At 40.0% G+C, this 21,035-nt stretch overlaps 1 protein-coding gene across 4 annotated transcripts in view; it reads left to right on the plus strand.

The window, feature by feature from the left end:
• carmil2 (capping protein regulator and myosin 1 linker 2) overlaps positions 1 to 21,035 on the plus strand; it is a 184,118-nt gene that overhangs the window by 81,162 nt on the left and 81,921 nt on the right. For all 4 annotated transcript variants that reach the window (XR_015759967.1, XM_043707061.2, XM_087995933.1 and 1 more), the window contains 8 exons: positions 2,057 to 2,143; positions 4,990 to 5,099; positions 7,583 to 7,660; positions 11,433 to 11,509; positions 13,068 to 13,172; positions 14,362 to 14,431; positions 18,332 to 18,413; positions 18,492 to 18,588. Coding sequence is in view for 3 of the 4 variants with exons in the window: in XM_043707061.2 (XP_043562996.2) it covers positions 2,057 to 2,143; positions 4,990 to 5,099; positions 7,583 to 7,660; positions 11,433 to 11,509; positions 13,068 to 13,172; positions 14,362 to 14,431; positions 18,332 to 18,413; positions 18,492 to 18,588 (706 nt within the window). In the remaining variant the exon portion in view is untranslated. The remainder of the gene's footprint in view (positions 1 to 2,056; positions 2,144 to 4,989; positions 5,100 to 7,582; positions 7,661 to 11,432; positions 11,510 to 13,067; positions 13,173 to 14,361; positions 14,432 to 18,331; positions 18,414 to 18,491; positions 18,589 to 21,035) is intronic.

Below are 21,035 nucleotides of genomic sequence, written 5' to 3' on the forward strand. Positions count from 1 at the left end.
GCTTTTTGTGTACAGGGCATACCTCAGTAATTTTCCACGTTACTGGGTAAATACAGTAGTTCTACTGGAACGGCTTGTCTAAGGGCACAGCTAGTTCTGCAGTATAAGTCTTTACTGCTAGTGACAGAATGTTGTCAAGGCCTTAGCTTTTGCAGTATACACTGCCTCCAGCTGTTTTTCAGTGTCACATGAAGTGAACCAAACTGGTTAAAGATAAGATTGGCATCAGTGATGCTGGAGACCTCTCAGCACTTCTGGCTGAAGATTGTTGCAAATGCTTCAGCCTTATCTTTTGTACAAATGTGCTAGGGTCCCCTATGATTGAGGATGAAAATATTTGTGGTGCCTCCTTTAATTGAGTTGTTTAGTTGACCAAACCATTATGATTAGATGTAGCAGCACTGCAGAACTTAGATCTGATCTATTGGATGTGGAATCACTGAACTCTATCAGTTGCTGATTTTGGTATTTGAAACGTGTGTAGTCCTGTTTTGTAGCATCATCAGATTGACAGCTCATTTTTAGGTACATTTCGTAGTGTTTCTGATATACCCTCCTGCTCTCTTCACTGAAGCAGGGTTGATCTCTGGCTTGATAGTAAATGGTAGAGTGGGGAATATGTCAAACCATGATGTTGCAGATTGTGCTTGAGTACAATTCTGGTGTTGTTGATGGCTCACAGCATCTCATGGATGCCCAGTCTTGATTTGATAGATCTGTTTGAAGTCTATCCCATCTATCATGGAGATAATGCCACAAAACACTCTGGAGTTGCAATTCTGACTGAGAAGATGTCCAGAGACTTGAATCACTTCATTCTGGTTGGGAGTTAAGTGTTTAAACATCTGAATAACCAGACCTCAAGCATCAGTCTATTTCAGAACCTCAAGTGTCTAATTTCATGAAGCCTTCTAATGTGAAATTGTTTCAGTTGAAGTGGGGCAAAACAGCTCTGGTGTAAGATCCTTTTTGTGTTGAAGGAAAAATGTGCCAAACAGGATGGTTGTTATTGTACAAAAACAAAATACTTCAGATGCCTGAAGTGTGATATTTTTAAACATCTGTTCTGATGAAACATCAACTCTGCTTTTCTTTCCGCGAGTGTTGCCAGTTCTGTTCAATACTTCAGATTTTCGGCATCCACAATATCTTGTTTTTGTTAGTCTTTGATTCACTAGGATGAATTCCAACTTTGAAAAAGTTCTGACCTTCTTTATGACAGAATTTCTATTTATTTTTTCTATCATGTTCACATTGAATGCTTTCTATTTCCCTTCTTATGATTTATAGTTGTTACAATACAATATTAGAAAACGGATTCTGCTTGGGATGTGAATGTATACACTTTTTTGATAGCACAAGTCATGGTTTCTATTTACAAGAGGAGGACTTTTTAATGATAGAAAATAATACTGAGAAATCTTGCTGATATTTTTGTTTCTCAAATTGGCTTTTTTGGATCATTTGTTTTGCAAATGCTTCTTTTTAAAAATGATGTTGGAAGATTAGACACTTCCAAGGCTGTCATACATTTAACATACCAGCTTCAACCAAGGGAATATGATTTTGCTAATCCTGATTGCAATATATTAGATTCAAATGGCTAAACTGCAATATTTCTATGGAAACTCAGTTATCCCCAATTAAGTCTTAACATTTGGATCCCGCAGGTGTCATGCACATAGTTGACTACTGGATAAGGATTAAAATTTAAAGAAAAAAAGCTCAGTCTAACAAGATGAACGGACATTTTCTTAACTCATTTACTTCACCATTTATTAAACACTTAAAATGTGACTTCATAGCGCTATCAGATGGTAAGATAAGTGGTTAACCACATGATCCTCACCGTCTGAATTCTGAACCGGTGTCTGAACAAAATGGAGAAAGGGCTTCACTGCTCTTACCAGGATGGAGAAGGTCATATGGAAGGCAGAGAGGAACATTGAAAAGTTGATGATTTAAGCAAAAAAAAGTGATCAATGATATTTGTCATACAGCAATAATCGATAATAAAATACATCGGTAATAAATCAGTCACCTTTCTCTTTAATAGGGGTGTCAGCACTCAGTCAGCAGTTTGAAAAACTGTCCAAAGGACTGAAGTATCTCAACCTCTCCAGAACATCACTGACTGCAAAAGGTAGGCCTTCACCAAGAAACCAAGTTTAAGCCAGCCACAGCTTAGATACAGCTGTTTCTATGTAGATCTCATGCTGTTTTAAAAATAAATTGAAGTTATCCTTATATATGAACCTGTCATCTACAATGGTAGAGGAACAGGGAAGTATTTGGAGTGCAAATTAACTACGAAAAAGCCTTGTTCTGCATCATCATTGGGTTCAGTTTGTAACTTTGCAAAACAACTTTCAGTTTTACTCAGTACAATTGTGCAAGAAGTCTAGCATTAGTCATGTGCATTAGACTTTCATGTGCATGGACCTCACCATTTGAAACTTAGGTAAAATGAAGGTAATCCTAAATGCACATGGCCACACATCTATTTGCATCCATTACCATGTAAAAACTCCATATAACAGTTCCCTGCATTGTGTTGTTGAATTGATTCAGAAAGGATTATTTTCAGTTGCTGGGTCTTTTTAAAGGGGCTAATGTTATAATTTATATTTGAAATTTATTATATTTTATAACTTCATGTGACACTTTTAAAATAAGGAAAATAGTAAAAGGTTCGGTATTACCCATCCCCACCTCACAGGCCTGGCATGTTTTTAGCAATGCTGGAACACATAAAATATATTGCATGGCTAGCCCACTGCTTGCCTGCCTGTTCCCCAGTACAATCCCCACTAAATTGTGTGCAGGTGGGACACTGGTTAAAAGATTGGAAGGAAGAGGGGATACATTCTTTGAGGGATGCTTTTTGTTTTTTGAAGCTCCCCTTCATTCTCAAGATGTTACTATCCCTTTGTCACTTGATTTCAGTCTACCAGTCCTTCTCGGCCTCCCTATACCGACATGCACAAAATGCTTGAGACTTAGGTGAGTTCAGGATACCTCCCCAATCTTCATGGGCCTCCTTGCAATCCCAGTAATACCCAGTAATGACACTGCTGTCTAGGCAATCAGATTGGCCAGAAGGATCTCCATCGGGCTTAAATCCACTGTTCACCTGCTTAAGGTCTTTGGAGTAAATTCCAGTTACAAGTCAGTGTTTTTCTTTTGGAGAGTGGGGTCAAACAATACATCCCCCACTAAATTTAATTTCAACCGTCTCTCAGGATGTTCCCAAAAAAAAGTCATTAGACTTGAAAGATTAACTCTGTGTTTCTCTCTCCACAGATGCTACAAGACATGCTGAGTTTCTCCAGCAATTTTTGATTTTATTTCAACCTATGTATTTTCTAGATAACATCTAAGGCCTAACAATGATTAAATTCTTATTTCTGGTCTCCTTCTATCGGAAAGATATTGTGAAACTTGACAGGGTTCAGAAAAGATCTACAAGAATGTTGCCAGGATTGGAGGATTTGAGCTGTAGGGAGAGGTTGAATAGGCTGGGGCTGTTTTCCCTGGAGAGTCTGAGGCTGAGGGGGGACCTTATAGAGGTTTATAAAATCATGAGGGGCATGGATAGGATAAATAGACAACGTCTCTTCCCTGGGGTGGGGGACTCCAGAACTATAGGCATAGGTTTAGGGTGAGAGGGGAAAGATATAAAAGAGACCTAGGGGGCAACTTTTTCATGCAGAGGGTGGTACGTGTATGTAATGGCTGCCAGAGGAAGTGGTGGAGACTAGTACAATTGCAACATTTAAAAGGCATCTGGATGGGTATATGAATAGGAAGGGTTTGGAGGGAAATGGGCCAGGTGCTGGCAGGTGGGACTAGATTAGGTTGGGCTATCTGGTCGAAATAGACGAGTTGGACTGAAGGGTCTGTTTCTGTGCTGTACATCTCTATGACACTATGACTCTATCTACACTTTTTTTTCTTATATGGCATTTAATGTCCCTTTTGAAATTTGACTTTAAATTTATCATAAATAAATCATTTTAGTACTCCATAAGGAAAGAGAGAATTGCCAAACTAAATGATTAGCATTCTAATACATAGTCATTTAATGTTATAATCATGCATTTTCTTCATGCGACTCTGAGCTGCCTTTAAGGACTATATGTGATAGTGTGATGCAATGACCATCTGTATGTTGGGTTGGTACAGCAACTTTTGTTAATGTATAGATTGACAAAACACATAACGACTAGAGGACAAAAACCAGTGATCAAACACCAATATATTGAATGTGAACATTAGCAAAAAGAAAAATTATCATTCAGGCTATATACATGAATTAAGTAACAAGTAATATGCAAATATTTAGCAAGAGGAATTAAATTGTTACCACTTTACATGAGTCTAAATTTGGCAATGCCAGTTGTGTCTCCATGTTTTTCCCTTTTCCTTGGAAGTGGATAATGAACATGGATCAATAGGTGCTGGGCATCTTTTGGTCACTTGTACAAGTAGCTTGAACATGAGTAACAGGAAGACTTATTCATACAACCGAGTTTTACTAATCTTCACATCTCTTCAATATACAGATACATGTATGTAGTGAAACTTACTGAGCAGTGATATAGAAGGAAGTCATATTCGTCGACTTGGAGAAGCTGGCACTGTATTTCCATAAGTGTCTGCAGTGCCTCATTGTAACTTTGGAACACTGGTAGAATTTCTAATGAAATAGAATAAATAACCATTGTTTAGCTTTCTCTGCTGTTGTTGGAAAAAAAATTCCATTAACCTCTGCCTCAGTGGAAATAGTCAAGTTATAGATTATGACCTCAATGCCAGTACTCAAAACGTAAATTATTGTCTCAAAGAGAGTAATTCAAATATGGAGTGTTGTTTATCTACATGTTACAAAGTAGTATGTTCAGTAGATAAATAAAATCAATTTTTGTTGACCTTTCTGTAACTTAGTTCTCTGCATATGTTTTTCATCTTTCCTCTTCACTTTTTCAGGTCTTAACTCTTTGGCTCAATCGTTGATTGCAAATGAAGTTTTTACATCGTCTCTTGTTCACCTGGACCTCTCTGGAAATCCAGGGATATTAGCTGCTGAAGATACCTGTGTAAGTGAATACAAGCAGGAACATAGGCATCAAATGATGATTTAGTTTTCTGAAGGCCTAAACATTTAGTCAGTATCTGATTATTCTCATCTAGTCCATGTGCCATATGTCAGTATGGCAACTCCACTCACTATTAATAATGCAATTGATTTCAAAAGGACAAGATGGGAATTAGTAATCTTTGCAATGAAAGTTGAAATTGAGAAACTTTCGATTAAGTTCCTGTTTATACAAAGCTTTCCCCTGACCCAAATAACTTCCTTCTCAACAGACATTCTCAGAACCATTCCTAATTCCACTTTGTAAATGTTGAGTAAATATTGAGACAATTTCTCATCAATGAAGGTTGCTAGTATCTTGCAAACTGGTGTCCAACTTTCTAAATTGATTTTAGCTAACTTGTTTAAAAGTGGTATGGGTTATTATTGAATCTGGTCGTGTAAAATGGATGATGGCAAATTGGCAACCCATGTCCTGGGATCTTATTTTCAGTCTGACTAATAACATGATGCACAAAACCACAGTGACCAATTCAACACTTCCTTATCTATCGATCTTCCAATATTTTGCAGAAAGAGTTAGTTTCAATTAATTATGGAAAGGAAAATACCATATACAAGCTAGTTATTTTCAAGTAGAATTGTTGTCAAACAGCACGGAAACAGACCCTTCAATCCAACTAATCCATGCTGACCAAGTTTCCTGAACTAAACTAGTCCCACTTGCCTGCATTTGGCCCATATATCTCCGAACCTTTTCTATTCATGTCCTTATCCAAATTCTTTTACATGTTGTAATCGTACATGTACCGACCACATTGTCTGGCTGTTCATTCCATACATGAATCTGTGTGTAAAAGTTGCTCCGCGTGTGTTTTTAAAAAATTTTCTCCTCTTGCCTTAAAATTATGCTCTCTAGCTTTGAACTCCCCCACCCTAGGGAAGAGACCTTTGTTTATTAAGGGGATCAAGGGTTACAGGGAGAATGCAGGAGAATAGGGTTGAGAAACATATCAGCCATGATTGAATGGAGTGACTCGATGAGCTGAATGGCCTAATTCTGCTCCTGTGTATTATGACCTAAATACATGGCTGACTCCCTGTAGTTCTTAGAGATAAAATGGAAGCATTTTTGTAAGTGGATTTCTTTACTTTCATTGTCACAGCAGAGAGCAGTTATTCTTTCAGTAATAATGTAGGCAGATGTTAATGTATTATAACAAGAGGATTTTCAATAACTAGTTTTGAAAAATATTGGCAGAGATAGTGTTGTAACATTTGGGTCACATTAAATGACAAGTATCACAACCTGCTTTGTAGATTCAAGGTGACCTCTCAACTTCTGTGAGTTCTTGCTCAGTTAAGTTTTCAACAATCCTGAGAAATTTAAAAAACACTGACTACTGTTATAGTATTAACCCTATAACTATACTCAGTAAACCATGGTCTTATTACAAATACTTTGGCCTTGCCTTGGATTTTGATCTGTTGTCAACCATCAGTTATTTGTCAGTGTATGTCTTTTTAACCACAAGCTTACTGTGACCCAAAATAATACAAGCTCAACTAGACTCAGCATATCAAATGATTTTAATTTGCTGTTTGAGGGGAACTCACACATGGGTTATGGTCAACATTCTTGCAACCATCAAATAACGAAAGGCAAGGAAATACAAGCTAGAATTAACCCTTCAAACACTTACTTCATTTTGATGTATCCCCATACATCTATCATTTTTCACCCCCAAAATGTAGCCACCTCACTGACATTCAACATTTGGTTAAAATGCCTCCCACATTGGCAGCTGGGACATTTGGGTATTTAGGTTTAAATCAAATTTTTAAGGCTTTGTAACAATCACGTGTATCTTCTAATTATTTGTAATTTATATAAATGACTTGGATGAAAATAGCAGATGATACCTAAATGTACGGTATAGTGGACAGTGAAAAAAAGTTGGCTAAAATTTGAAAGAGATCTTGATCAATTGGGTCAATGGGCAAAGGATTGGCAGACGTAGTTTAATTGGATAAATGTAAGGTATTGCATTATGGTTTGACAGTCCTGAAAACTCAAAGCAGGCAAAGCTACCTCTGGATAGATACTTGCCTGCTTTGTGTTTGCATGACTGTCAAACCTGGCATCTATTTTTTGGTATATCCAATGTGACAAGAACATTAGGAAAACCTCAAAGTTGGTATTTCAATGGCCCAGACACATCTTTGCATAGCAATTGTGCTGGCTGGCAGTATTTGCCAATATACCAAGAGGACCCATTTGATGAGTAAGTCAACCATTTACAAGAAAGCTATTTTAATCTCTATTTCGGAATAAAACCAAAAAATGCAGGAATTGAATATTATTTCAGACTTAAATATTCAACCTTATGATTGAATATTTATCACTTAAACATATAAAATGATTTGACCATAAGAAATTCAGTCAAAATATTTACAAAAATGACTTCTTTCTTTTTGTGCCAGATATTTTATAATTTCATTTCCCATCCGAATGCCCTGACTCATCTGGATCTGGCAGGTACTGATTGTGCTCTGGATTCTGTAAGTACCACAGTTTTTGGTATTCTTAAAAGACTAACATTCTCTAACATTATCTCCATCTAGGAAGGCAGGAATAATATGTCACTTTAAGTCCTTTTGCAGTTTTAGTCTTATTTCTGCAGCAGAAAGCTGGAAAACACAGCACAACATACTTTTTTTTCTAATGCGAATGGTATCATTGTTTTTTCAAAAGATTTTTTACCTCAGCATGAAACGAGTGAATATGTGGATTTGTTAATTGTTGTTAGCATTGATGTTACAATAGGATAACAAGAGACATTCTTTCACAGTACATATGCAATTTTATCTTTTATTCACCTCCTCCTTTTTATTCCCACCTCCACTGTCGTCAACAGTACCATCTTTAAGGTGTGTTATTATTTGGAGGTTCCATCTGCCCCCTCAGTAGAATATAAAAATCCCATGTTTTGAAGAAGAGCAAGAGAGTTAACCCTTGTCCTGATCAATATTTATCCTTAAATCAGTACAAAAATATATTATTTAATTATTATCACCTTCCTGCTTCTGGGAGATGGCTATGAGCAAATTAGATACTGTGTTTCCTTCATTACAACAAAAAATATTTCATGAGCTGTAATATATTTTGTGACATCTAACAATCATGCAAGTGAAGTGTTTCATTCTGTGCCTACGTTATCAGGAGGGTAATTTGCACTTTGGTTTTCAGCAATGTTGTTCCATCAATGTGCCAGATAGGAGGCTTACAACCTCTGACCTGGGGACAGCCCTTTTACACCTGCCCCAATACCCCAAACAGCAAAATCTAGATTCAGAACTTTGTACTCACCTGCCCCTTGACCAGTGTCAGAAAAAAAAACTACCTATGTGGTCATTTATTACATTACTATTGGTGGGATCTTTTGTGCATAAATTGACACATTGCTTTGTCCCACAATGCAACTGTGATTCACTTCATAATGCTGGTGAAGTTCTTTGGAACACCATAGGTGGTGAAAGATGCAAATTTATTTCTCACCGATTTCTTTGTCAAAGTGTATATAGTCACCAACAGATGGCACTGTTGTATCACTGTCAAACCTCTCTATAGGCTGACATACCTGCCATTTACTTTAAAATGATTCTGTGATAACATAAACAGATCTAGCAACTCCAGATTAGGCATACATGAGGTATTGTGGGCCATCAGCAAGCTAAATTGTACTGCAGCCTCATGGCCTGACATATCCCCTACTTTACCATTACCATCAAGCTAAGGGATCAGACCTGGTTCAATTAAGAGTACAGGAAGGCAAGCCAGGAGCACCATCAAGCATACCTAAAAATGAGGTGTCATCCTGTTGAAGCTACAAAACCAGTTTGACTTACATAACAAACAGTAAGTGATAAGAGGCTAAGCAATTCCACAATAAATGGGTCAGATCTAAGCTCTGCAGTCCTGCCACATCCAGTAGTAAATGGTGGAGGATATTTAAGTAAGTAATTTGAGGAAGAGGATCCACAAATATCCCTATCATCAATGGGGAACCTAGCACATCACTGCAGAACGTAAGGCTGAAGCATGTGCAACAAACTTCAGCCAGAAATACTGAGTGGATAATCCACCTTGCCCTTCTCCAGAGGTCCCTAACATCACAGACAATATTCCAGCAATAGTATTGAACGCTTCATTCCAGAACTTGATAGCCCCTAGCCAAACTGTTCGAGTACAGCACTATCATCCACCCAACAATGTGGAAAATTGCCCAGATATGTCCTCTGCGCATTCAATGAGATCACGACTGGCCTGATCATTTTCAACTCTACCTTCTGGTCTTGATGGGCAATTTTCCACATTGTTGGGTGGATGATAGTGCTGTACTCGAACAGTTTGGCTGTTCGAGTACATAATTCTTCATTCCCTTGCTGATTAAAAATCTGTGAATCTCAACCTTGTATATATTTGAAGACACATCTTTGACAGCACGTTATAGTAAAGAATTACAAATTTACTACTCTCTGAAAGAAGAACTTCCTTCTCATTTCTGTCTTAGAACCACCCTTTTTCCTGAGATTCTACTATCTGGTCTTAGAGCCTCCCACAAAGCGATACAACTTTTCTGCATCTACCCTGCCAAGTTCCCCTAAGAATCTTGTCTATTTCAATAAGCTTGCCATTCATTCTTCTAACCTCCAGTGAGTACAGAACGAACCTACTCAACCTCTCCCCAGTCACTCTATAGCCAGGTTCAGCCTAGTGAACTTTCTCTGCATTATCTCCAAAAACAGTCTGTCTTTCCTTAGATAAGTGTCCCAAAACTGTTCACAGTATTCCACCTGTGGTCTGAATGCCTTGTATAGGTTTAGAAAGCATCTGTATTTTTGTAGTCAATTCTCTTTGAAATAAAGGCTAATGTTCCATTTGCCTTCTCTATTACTGCTGAGCTTTACACTAGTGTTTTAAGATTTATGCCCAAGGACTACCTAATCTCTCCGCTGTAAGTTTCTGGGAGTCTTTTCTCTATTTAAATAACATTCAGCTCCTCTAATCTTCCTGCCAAAATGCATAGCCTCATATTTTCCAGCAATCCATTCTGTCAGCCAAGTTTTTGCCCATTTGCTTAACCTGTCTATATCCCTCTGTACAGTCTTTGTGTCATCCTCACAATTTGCCTCCCCACTTATTTTTGGTACAGTACATGTACGTTCCTTAGGATAGTGTTTCAGCCCGACCATCTTCAGCTGGTTAATCAGTGACCTTGCTTCCATCATCAGGTCAGATGTGGGAATAATCGCTAATGATTGCACAATATTCAGCACCATTCACAATTGCTTAGATGCTGAAGGAATCCATGTCCAAATACTGCAAAACCAGGAAAATATCCAGGTATGAGGCTGGCAAGTGGCAAGTAACGTTTGTGCCACTTAAGTGCCATGCAATGACCATCTTCAACAAGAAAGAATCTAGCCATCGCCCTTTCACATTCAATAATAGAATAAAGCTGCTATCGATATCCTGAGGTTACTATTGACTACAAACTGAATTGAATTAGCCGTATAAGTATCTTGCCACAAGATCAGTCAAAGACTAGCAGTCTTGCAGCAAGTAACTCACTTTCTGACTCCCCAAAACCTGCCGATCATCTACAGGGCACCAGTCAGGATATGATGGAATACTCCCCATTTACTTGGATGAATGCAGCTCCAACTATGCTCAAGAAGCTTGATACCATCCAGGTCAGAACAGCCTCCTTGGATGGCATCACATCCACAAATATTGACTTCCTTCATCATTGATGCTCAGTAGTAGCTGTATGTGCCATTTAGAAGATGCACTGCCAAAATTCACCAACGCTCTTTAGTTAGTAGTTATCATGGGTTCAAAAGATACTATCAAAGAGGAAAAGGCTAGAATATACATGCGGACACCTATACATTGTCTCCCTTCCCCCAGCCCCCCACCAAGCCATTCACTGTCGCGACTTGGAAATATATTGCCATTCTTTCAGTGTTGCTGGGTCAAAATCCTGGAACTCCCTCCCAAAGGGCATTGTGGGTGTACTTATAACAATTGGACTGCAGCAGTTCAAGAAGGCAGCTCACCACCACCATTACCTCAAGGGAAACCAGAGATGGGCTATATTTACTGGCCCAGCCAACAATGCCAACATCCTATGACAGGATTTTTAAAAATTAGAAATTGAGGTTTTCATAAGGTTCTATAAAAAGCTTTTACATAATGGTAAAGTTATGTCTGTCGTTTTTTTTTAATTCTGGTGTTCCATTGCTGATTTTCTGTATTCCTTTTTTTCAGCTTTTTGGAGCATTGAATCGTGGATGTTGTGCACATCTGACCTCTCTAATCCTCGACCGAAATGTATTTTCCCACAAGTAAGAAGAAGCTGTTGATGTCAAATGATTTAAATTCTTTAGCTGCTGTTTGATTGCTCTATAAGGTGATTCACTTAAAATAGCTGCTGGCAGGAGCACAAACCTCAAAATCAGTCAATATCACACGACCTTGATCGACTTGATTATCTTCAGTGAATTTGAGATGACAATAAACAAACTATGGGTGGCTGCCAGATAACCTTTGATTATCAGGCATTTCTGTGAAATTATAACTGTAAAATTGAGGAGAACTCACTTATAATTCTCGACAGAATAGTGAATCTGTAGAATTCTTCACTACAGAGAGCTATCAAAGCTGTCGTTAAGTTATTCAAAGCTGAGTTAGATAGAATTCTAATTCTAAGGAAGGTGATGGCCTTGTGGTACTATCGCAGGACTATTAATCCAAAGACCCAAGTAATATTCTGGTGATCTGGGTTCAAATCCCACCATGGCAGATGATGGAGTTTGAATTCAATAAAAATCTGGAATGAAGAGTCTAACGATGACCGTGAATCCATTGTTGATTTTCAAGAAAAATCCACTTGGTTCATTGATATGCTTTCGGGAAGGAAATCTGCCATCCTTACCTGGTCTGACCAACTTGTGACTCCAGACCCACAGCAATCTAGTTGACTCAATTAGGGACAGGCGATAAACACTGGCCCATGAATGAATAAAAAAACATCAAAGTTTGTGGGAATAAGGAAGGAAGATGCAGTTGAAGATTATCAGATCAGCCATGATCTCATTGAATGATGGAGCAGATTTGTTGGGCTGAATGGCTTGCTTCTACATCAGAACCAAATGTATTATTCCACCCTATAAATATGCAATTGGAATGATTCTTGTCCTCTCATTATTTCCACATTTTTTTTTCTAATGCCAGGCCTGAGGTCATTTAGATTATACCTCCTATTAAACCTCAGTTTGAATGAATAAATGACAGTCAGTCACTTTCTCACAAAGTTCACCTCCCAAACTGTGCATTTAGTTCTGGCCTTGAGATCAGAACCATGAAACAAGGTGAATTACAGAAATGCATTTTAAAATGACTCCATTGCCTATTGTATGGTCATCACTTGTGAATCTTAACTCACTTGCCCTATCATTTGAGGACTTGGATTTGTAGCTTGTGGTCTTTGGGATGGTTCTTGGTATATAGGAATTCATAGAAGAAAAAGAAAAAGGTGTGTTAAATTGGAAAACCAACAGAAGTTGACATGAAAAAAGCTCAAACTAACCCTGACAAATAATTACCCGGAGAATGCAAAAGAGTGTGTGTTAACTGTAGGCAAGTTGTGTGTGTGATCATTTTTTTGAGAAGCTGTCACTGAATTCTGCCTCATTTTAAGAGCCTATTTTATTGGGGTAGATTTTTCACTTGCCAATTAGCCATCAGACTTGTTGCAAACTGTTCAATTTGCAGTTGTATTGATTTCTTTAGTGGACGTTTAATCATTAAATATCTGATGACAAGTTTGAAAATCTCCCAGATTCTTTGGTGTAACATGTTCAATATTGATTTTAGTTGAGTGCAAAGCCTTCTCTCTCGCAGGAAAACTCGGGAAGTCCCCCCTTCATTGAAGCAGTTCTTCAGTAACTGTTTATCATTAAAGTGCATTACACTGTCTGGTATCAAGCTACCACTGGAAGCAGTAAGGTACTGTATGTTTTATTGATCAGTAAAACTTTTGAAATGTGACACTGTAATTCTAAGTCATTCTAAAAGCAGTAATTAATTTTACATTGACTGGGGCAGAGGAACTGCTGAATTCTGACAGCTGGGCCGGCAGTGGCTTTCTTTCTAAACTAGAGAGACAGCAGGAAGGTAGAGAACAATAGTTTGAGAGAGTTCGGAAAACAACGGCCTACTCTTCCACCCAATAGTTCCCCTTCCCCTTTTTTCCATTAGTACCTTCCTTTATCCCCTTGCTTTGCATCCCTCACCCAGCTTGTCCACAATACTGTCCAGTACTCCATGTCTCCCCAGCATGCTCCACACTGCACAGCATCCCTCCCTTACTAAACATCCACCCCTCCACTCAACTCCTCACCTTCTAGACATTTACTGTATTCTAACAATATGTTATCTCATGCTGAATTCTCCTGCCAGAAGACCAATTTCTCTGTCTATTTTTTAATGCCTCAATTAGATTACAACAATAATTAAACTCATGCTAATCAGGCTCTTATAACCTTGATATGCATTTAAAAAATGTGACTCTTGTTCTCCCAGCATCAGAATAATAGGAGCAGAGAAAATGAGATAAACAGCAGAAAATTCATCAAGCCCATCTCATGCTATGGGATTGTTTCTGAAAATGATCATTGCCCAACCCAGTGCAATCTTGAGAAAGCAAAGGGGCGGCACGGTGGCACAGTGGTTAGCACTGCTGCCTCACAGCGCCAGAGACCCAGGTTAAATTCCTGCCTCGGGCAACTGTCTGTGTGGAGTTTGCACATTCTCCTCGTGTCTGTTTGGTGCTCCGGTTTCCTCCCACAGTCCAAAGATATGTAGGTTAGGTGAATTGGCCATGCTAAATTGTCCGTAGTGTTAGGTGAAGGGGTAAATGTAGGGGAATGGATCTGGGTGGGTTGCTCTTCAGAAGGTCAGTGTGGACTTGTTGGGCTGAAGGGCCTGTTTCCACATCTCATCTAATCTAATCAAAAAAAGTGAGGCCAGGTTTCATGACAAACTGTAAAATTACAGTACGACTGTTAAAGACAGTCAAACAAATTCCGTGAGACATAATAACACCCTGCTTTTTCCTCAGACAGTCCTTTGATTGAGTCTGTATGATATTTAATGGTGAGTTGTTTTGCTAAAAGCCTTTTATTGTACTCTACAGAGCCATTCTTCAGGGCTTGACATGTAACACTCACATCTGTGATGTGCATCTGGATCTCAGCAACTGTGAGGTAACGAGTAAAAAGCTGTGCCCTCAGATTAGGATCTTATATTTCTTGTGGAGATTTGATCTAACCATTTTCTTTTCTGTGTAGAAAGTTTTTTTCCTCATTTTACCCCATAAGGCCATAAACATGTAGACACCCTAGCCAACCCTTGTAATATTTATTATTGATTCATTGAGTTTGCACTTTTTTCAATGCAGCAATTCACAAGTAGAAAATCAGGCGCATTAACAGAAACAATAGCATAAAATCATGAAATGTTTGCCCTGTCAAGTATGAAAGTATATTGATTGGAACCAGGTGGACCTTGTTGATTATGAGGTAATTGATTGGGGTTGTTAACCTGAGTCAATCAGGAAAGTCCTGTCTGACCAATATAAACAGGAGAAAAAAATGATAAACTACCGCAAAAAAAAAATAAATGGGACATTAGGTGGGTAGGGGCGGGCTGCCTTAGAGTGGTCGGAAGGTGGGAGGGGCGGGGGCTTGCTGGGTCTGTATTGTCTGCACTTTTGTATGTAACGGTATTGTCTAATGTACAAAAAAGAAATATAAACAGGAGATTCTGCGTTCATTGTTCTTCACTGTATCTGACACCAACACGCACGCGCACGCACACGCTCACTCACTCACTCATGGGTGCTGGGGAATGAGTAAGCACTACCACTGTTAGGTGGTAGTGTGGGAGTTTATATTTAAAAAAAAGATTAGAGTCTCCTCAGTTCAAGTGACTGACAAAAAAAAAAGATTTAGTAAATCCACACTTCAGGGGATTGAATCCAAGCTGGCTGACCACAGCCGGTGTACTATGCACAAGTAAATAAAGGGTGACTTCGTGACAGGATACTAGCCTCTGTGCAGTTAATTCAATGGCACTGAGAATGGAATGTTGCTATGGGGAGCAAGGGTGATTGTCCCATAAAGGTTGCCACCAGATACTGGCCGAACTTCATCAGAGTCATCCAGGGGTTTCCAAGATGAAGATGCTCGTGAGAAGCTATGTCTAGTGGCTAGGTTAAATGCCAACATAGCTGCGTTGGTGGGACAGTGCCCAGATTTTCAACAAGGACGAAAATTGTGGGAATGGTCGGATAAACCCTGGACTCAGTTGCATGTCAAGTATGCCAGTTCTTTCATGGGCTCAATGTTCCTGGTCATTGTGGGCACCCATTCAAAGTAGTTGGATGTGCACAAAGTTTGTTTGGCAAACTCAGGGATGATGATTGAAAAGCTGCGGGCATCGTTTGCGCTACACAGACTCCCAGAAATGTTGGCCACTGACAGTGGGATGTCATTTACCAGCAGGGAATTTGAATATTTCCTGAAATCAAATGGCATTCGGCACATAAGGTTAACTGCATACCATCCATCGTCCAATGGTCTGGTGGAAGTGGGGTTCAAACATTGAAGGCAGGCTTAAAGAAGCAGCCTACAGCTGCCAAATTCTTGTCAATATAATTAACCTATGTATATCCCTTTTGAAGACTCTGTGTTTTCCTCATAACTGTCCTACCTATCAGCACATCTTGCTAAAATGAAACCAAACCCAGATACAAACTGTCCCGATTCCTGTTCGATTATAAGACCACCCCACAACAACAGGGATAGCTCGAGCAGAGTTGCTGATAGGGAGAAGACTCCACACCAGATTAAACCTGATATTTCCAGACCTGGAGGAAGGGTGAAATGGCAGCAGGAATGCCAATGCCAGCCACTCACCTTCTCTAAGTGAGTGAAACAGTTTAATTCAGGGGACAAAGTTTGTGGTGGAACTATGGACGATGCTGCTCCTTTAGCAAGGTTATGTTGGTCTTGTTTTTTTCAAAAGAGGTTGTAAAGGCAGAGGTTCTGATATGTCTGGAAATAGCTATTTGAGAAAGCTTGTAAATCTTTCTTTTAAAACGCTTTTACAATGAAAGGGGAGTGGCCAATTCTCCCAGTTCGGGGTTTGGTTTGATTTTAGCAAGATGTGCTGATAGGTAGGACAGTTATGAGGAAAACACAGTCTTCAAAGGGATATACATAGGTTAATTATATTGACAAGAATTTGGCAGCTGATGCATAATGTAGGAAAAAAGTGTGTCCACTTTGGGAAAGAAAAGCAGAATATTGTTTACACAGAGATTGCAAAATGCTGTGATACAGGTATGTGGGTGTCCTTACGATTACAAGAAATCAGCAAACTGGTATAGCAGATAATTAGGAAGGCAAATGGAATGTTGGCCTTCATTGCAAAGGGTTGAAGTATAAACGTAGAGGCATCTTTAAAAAAGCTATGCAAGGCACTGGCAAGATTGCACCTAGAGTATTGTCTGCCACTTTGGTCTCCTTACTTGTATTTGAGGCAGTTCAAAAAACATTGATTAGGCTTCCTGGGATGAAGAGGCTCTCTCAGGTTTGACCAAGTTGTGCCTGTATTCATTGGAATTTCAAAGGAAGTGAGGCGATCTTTTGAAACTTACAACATTCTATAAGGGGGTTTGATGAGTGGATGCTGCAAGAATATATCCCCTTATGGGGCATCAAAACTTAGGGGACAATGTTTCAAAATTCACATTTAAGTTGGAAGAGGAAGTTGAGGAAGAATTTCTACGATATCTTTACAATTCTCGACCCTCGAGCAGTGGAGACTTAGTGAGAAATCATACGACATCAGGTTATAGTGCAACAGGCTTATTTGAAATCAAAAGCTTTCGTAGCCCCTTTGTCAGATCTAGTGAGAGGGAAGCACACAGAACACAGAATTTATGAGCGGAGAGATCAAGGGCAGAGAGATCAAAAGATCATGTAAATGGTGTGAGAGCAGCGTCAAATAATAAGTCTCTGCAGTTGATCAAGAATATTAGACGGTGTGAGTAAAGTGTCAATAGCTGAATAATAACTGAAGGGATGACCTTCAGAGAGATAATTACAAAAAATTAAAAATAAGGTAGTGCTGGAGACAAACCAAATGACTGGAATAACATGGAACAAAAACAGAAGCCACAGGAAAAGCCCAGAAGGATCTGTGAAGAAAATCCAGAGGAAGGATCACAGGAAAAAGAAATGTTAACTCTGAGTTTTCTTCACAGATGCCAGCACACTCGCTAAGCACCCTCGGCAACCTTTGCCTCTGATCCTGATTTACAGCATCTGCAATTCTTTCAGTTTTTATTTGACTGGAATAACATAGTAGTTTAAGAGTCACATGCCAAGGGTCTAACCAAAGTAATAAGTAATTCAAAAATGTATAATTAAGGTAGAGAGGTCATAACAGTTTATCAAGGTGATGTTGTCAAAACAGGACAGTAAGAAAGATTTTACAGATACAGGACAGTGTGGTGGAGTCACATGTAGCATGACATAAACCCGGGATCATGGTTGAGGCCGTCTTTGTAGGTATGGAACTTGGCTATCGGTTTCTGCTCAGCGATTCTACATTGTTGTGTATCTTGAAGGCCGCTTTGGAGGATGCTTACCCGAAGATCAGAAGCTGAATGTCCTTGACCGCTGAAGTGCTCCCTGACTGGGAAGGAACATCCCTGTGTGGCGATTGTTGCGCGGTGTCTATTCCACATTCTCATCTCATAGTTATTTTGCTCTTGCCCCTCTCTTCAGTAGATTTTTGGGCTGCAGTTTTTTTCCAACAGATTGACCAGTTCAGATCTTTTCATGTACAGCCACCACTGAAATTAGTGAGTGTGTCCCAAAGAGGAAGGGAATCACACCAGATTTCAATCCCTTCCTGTGGGGATAAATGTTTCCCAGCTATTAACTTCGTCCTATCATCTTCAGTGGGGGCAGTCATCAGCTCTCATCTCCATTGGGCACTACAAATCTGTACAGAAAACACAGCTTGAAATCTGTTGACACAATGAAATGCTTGCAGTGTTTGAACACAAACTGTTCCTTTTGCTTCTCTTGTAGTTAAGATCAGCTGGTGCGCAGGTGATCCAGGACCATATTATTGATGCTAGTGCCATCAGTAGCCTGGACTTGTCAGATAATGGTAGGTGACTCTCCATAGCAGTAACTTGACTAGGACAAAGGGATGATAGAGTTTAATTTATCTTTTTGTCATTTGCAGGGTTTGACTCTGACATGGTGACACTGGTTTTATCTATTGGAAGAAGCAAATCAATTCGACATGTAGCACTTGGCAAGAACTTCAACATTAAATCAAAGTAAGCTGATGACAGGTGAAACATTTACTGAAGTAAATTCTGTAGATGCTGAAATCTGAATTATTGAAAGCAATACTAGAAATACCTTGTAGTTCTGGCAGAATCTGAATGGAGAGAAATAACGTTAGCAAGCAGGATTTTCACCAGCCCCTCATGAATACTAGGAGCTGTGTCCAGATGGCTCACTGACATGATTCTGCCATTAAGGAAGATTCACAGTGCTTAATCGCTTGCTGACCAGAGTGATTTGGCAAATTTAGCAAGCTGAAGGCCCAAGTGAGAGCCATCCACCGAAGCATCTGGCATTTTTGCCAACAAAGAGACAATTGTTCAGCTGTAAGGCGACATAACCAGCTACGTGAGGCAGTCTCCTGGAAAAGTGAAAGCTGGTGGACGCAGAAACTCCAAGCCCCAAGGAAGTGTCCACCAATTTGTGGGCGGCATGGTGGCACAGTGGTTAGCACTGCTGCCTCACAGCGTCAGAGACACGGGTTCAATTCCCGCCTCAGGCGACTGACTGTGTGGAGTTTGCACGTTCTCCCCGTGTCTGCGTGGGTTTCCTCCGGGTGCTCCGGTTTCCTCCCACAGTCCAGAGATGTGCAGGTCAGGTGAATTGGCCATGCTAAATTGCCCATAGTGTTAGGTAAGGGGTAAATGTAGGGGTATGGGTGGATTTCGCTTCGGCGGGGCGGTGTGGACTTGTTGGGCCAAAGGGCCTGTTTCCACACTGTACGTAATCTAATCTAATCTAATAGTAGCAGTTGCCTCCCTCTGCTGCTTTAATGCTAGCGCCAGAAAGGGTTTCCTTACCAACACTGGGGCCTGCCTCCTTGGCCACAGGAGAACCTGGTTTCCCTTCCCTTCTCACTATCCCTGCTGCTTCCAGTGGCCACCTCTCACAGTGACCCTCTGATTTGGATGGGAAAGTGGAGTGTCCATTTTCTGTCCTTCAGTGGAGAGCCCAGTGATGGCAATTAAGAGGCGACCTTCAGGACGCTTGCAATGTGGTTTTGCAGTACGTTCTTTGGAGGTTGGGAACTAAATATGCTCCCAAGTTTAAATGAAAATTTCAGATGACATTTCAGGTGGATAATCTTTTAATCAGAACTGGGAAAGTTAGAGCTACTTTAAGTTTCAAGCAAATGAAAGGGGAGAGATTGAGTTCCAGGATAAAAGGGAAAGCCCGTGATAGGGTAAAAAACAGGAGCGATTAAATGCCAAAAGGGTTCATGATGTCAGATCAAAGACAGTGGTACTAGGAAAAGTAAAATAAACAATAAATGTCTACAGGAGGGGTAAATAGCAGGATCACAATAGCTAACATCTGAAAGCAAAAACAAACACAGCAAATTGAATATAAAGCAAGCTGACTGAGAGGAAACAGTTATGGTAAAGGGTTGTATTTCAGACTGGAGTAAGGTGTATAGTTTCTACTAGGAATACTGTTTCTCTTGATCTATATTAATAAAACTATTCTACATAGAACATAGAAGAATACAGCGCAGTACAGGCCCTTTGGCCCTCGATGTTGCGCCGATCCAAGCCCACCTAACCTATACTAACCCACTATCCTCCATATACCTATCCAATGCCTGCTTAAATGCCCATAAAGAGGGAGAGTCCACCACTGCTACTGGCAGGGCATTCCATGAACTTACGACTCGCTGAGTGAAGAACCTACCCCTAACTTCAGTCCTATATCTACCCCCCTTTAATTTAAAGCTATGCCCCCTTGTAATACCCGACTCCATACGCGGGAAAAGTTTCACACTGTCAACCCTATCTAACCCCCTAATCATCTTGTACACCTCAATCAAGTCACCCCTAAACCTTCTTTTCTCTAATGCAAACAGCCCCAAGTGTCTCAGTCTTTCCTCATACGATCTTCCTTCCATACCAGGCAACATCCTGGTAAACCTCCTCTGCACCCGTTCCAGTGCCTCCACATCCTTCCTATAGTATGGCGACCAAAACTGCACACAATATTCCAGATGCGGCCGCACCAGAGTCTTATACAACTGCATCATGACCTCAGGACTCCGGAACTCAATTCCTCTACCAATAAAAGCCAGTACGCCATATGCCTTCCTCACCGCACTATTTACCTGGGTGGCAACTTTCAGAGATCTGTGTACATGGACACCAAGATCCCTCTGCTCATCCACACTACCAAGTATCCGACCATTAGCCCAGTACCCCATCTTTTTGTTATTCTTCCCAAAGTGAACCTCACACTTAGCTACATTGAATTCCATTTGCCACTTTTCTGCCCAGCTCTGCAGCTTCTCTATATCCTGCTGTAACCTGCCACATCCTTCCTCACTGTCAACAACTCCTCCGACTTTCGTATCATCCGCAAACTTGCTCACCCAACCTTCTAACCCCTCTTCCAGGTCATTTATAAAAATGACAAACAGCAATGGTCCCAAAACAGATCCTTGCGGAAC

The sequence above is a fragment of the Chiloscyllium plagiosum genome, unplaced genomic scaffold, assembly GCF_037043375.1.
Source record: "Chiloscyllium plagiosum isolate Xiang-an unplaced genomic scaffold, Cpla_swu_hap1 HiC_scaffold_17, whole genome shotgun sequence".
Lineage (NCBI taxonomy): Eukaryota > Metazoa > Chordata > Chondrichthyes > Orectolobiformes > Hemiscylliidae > Chiloscyllium > Chiloscyllium plagiosum.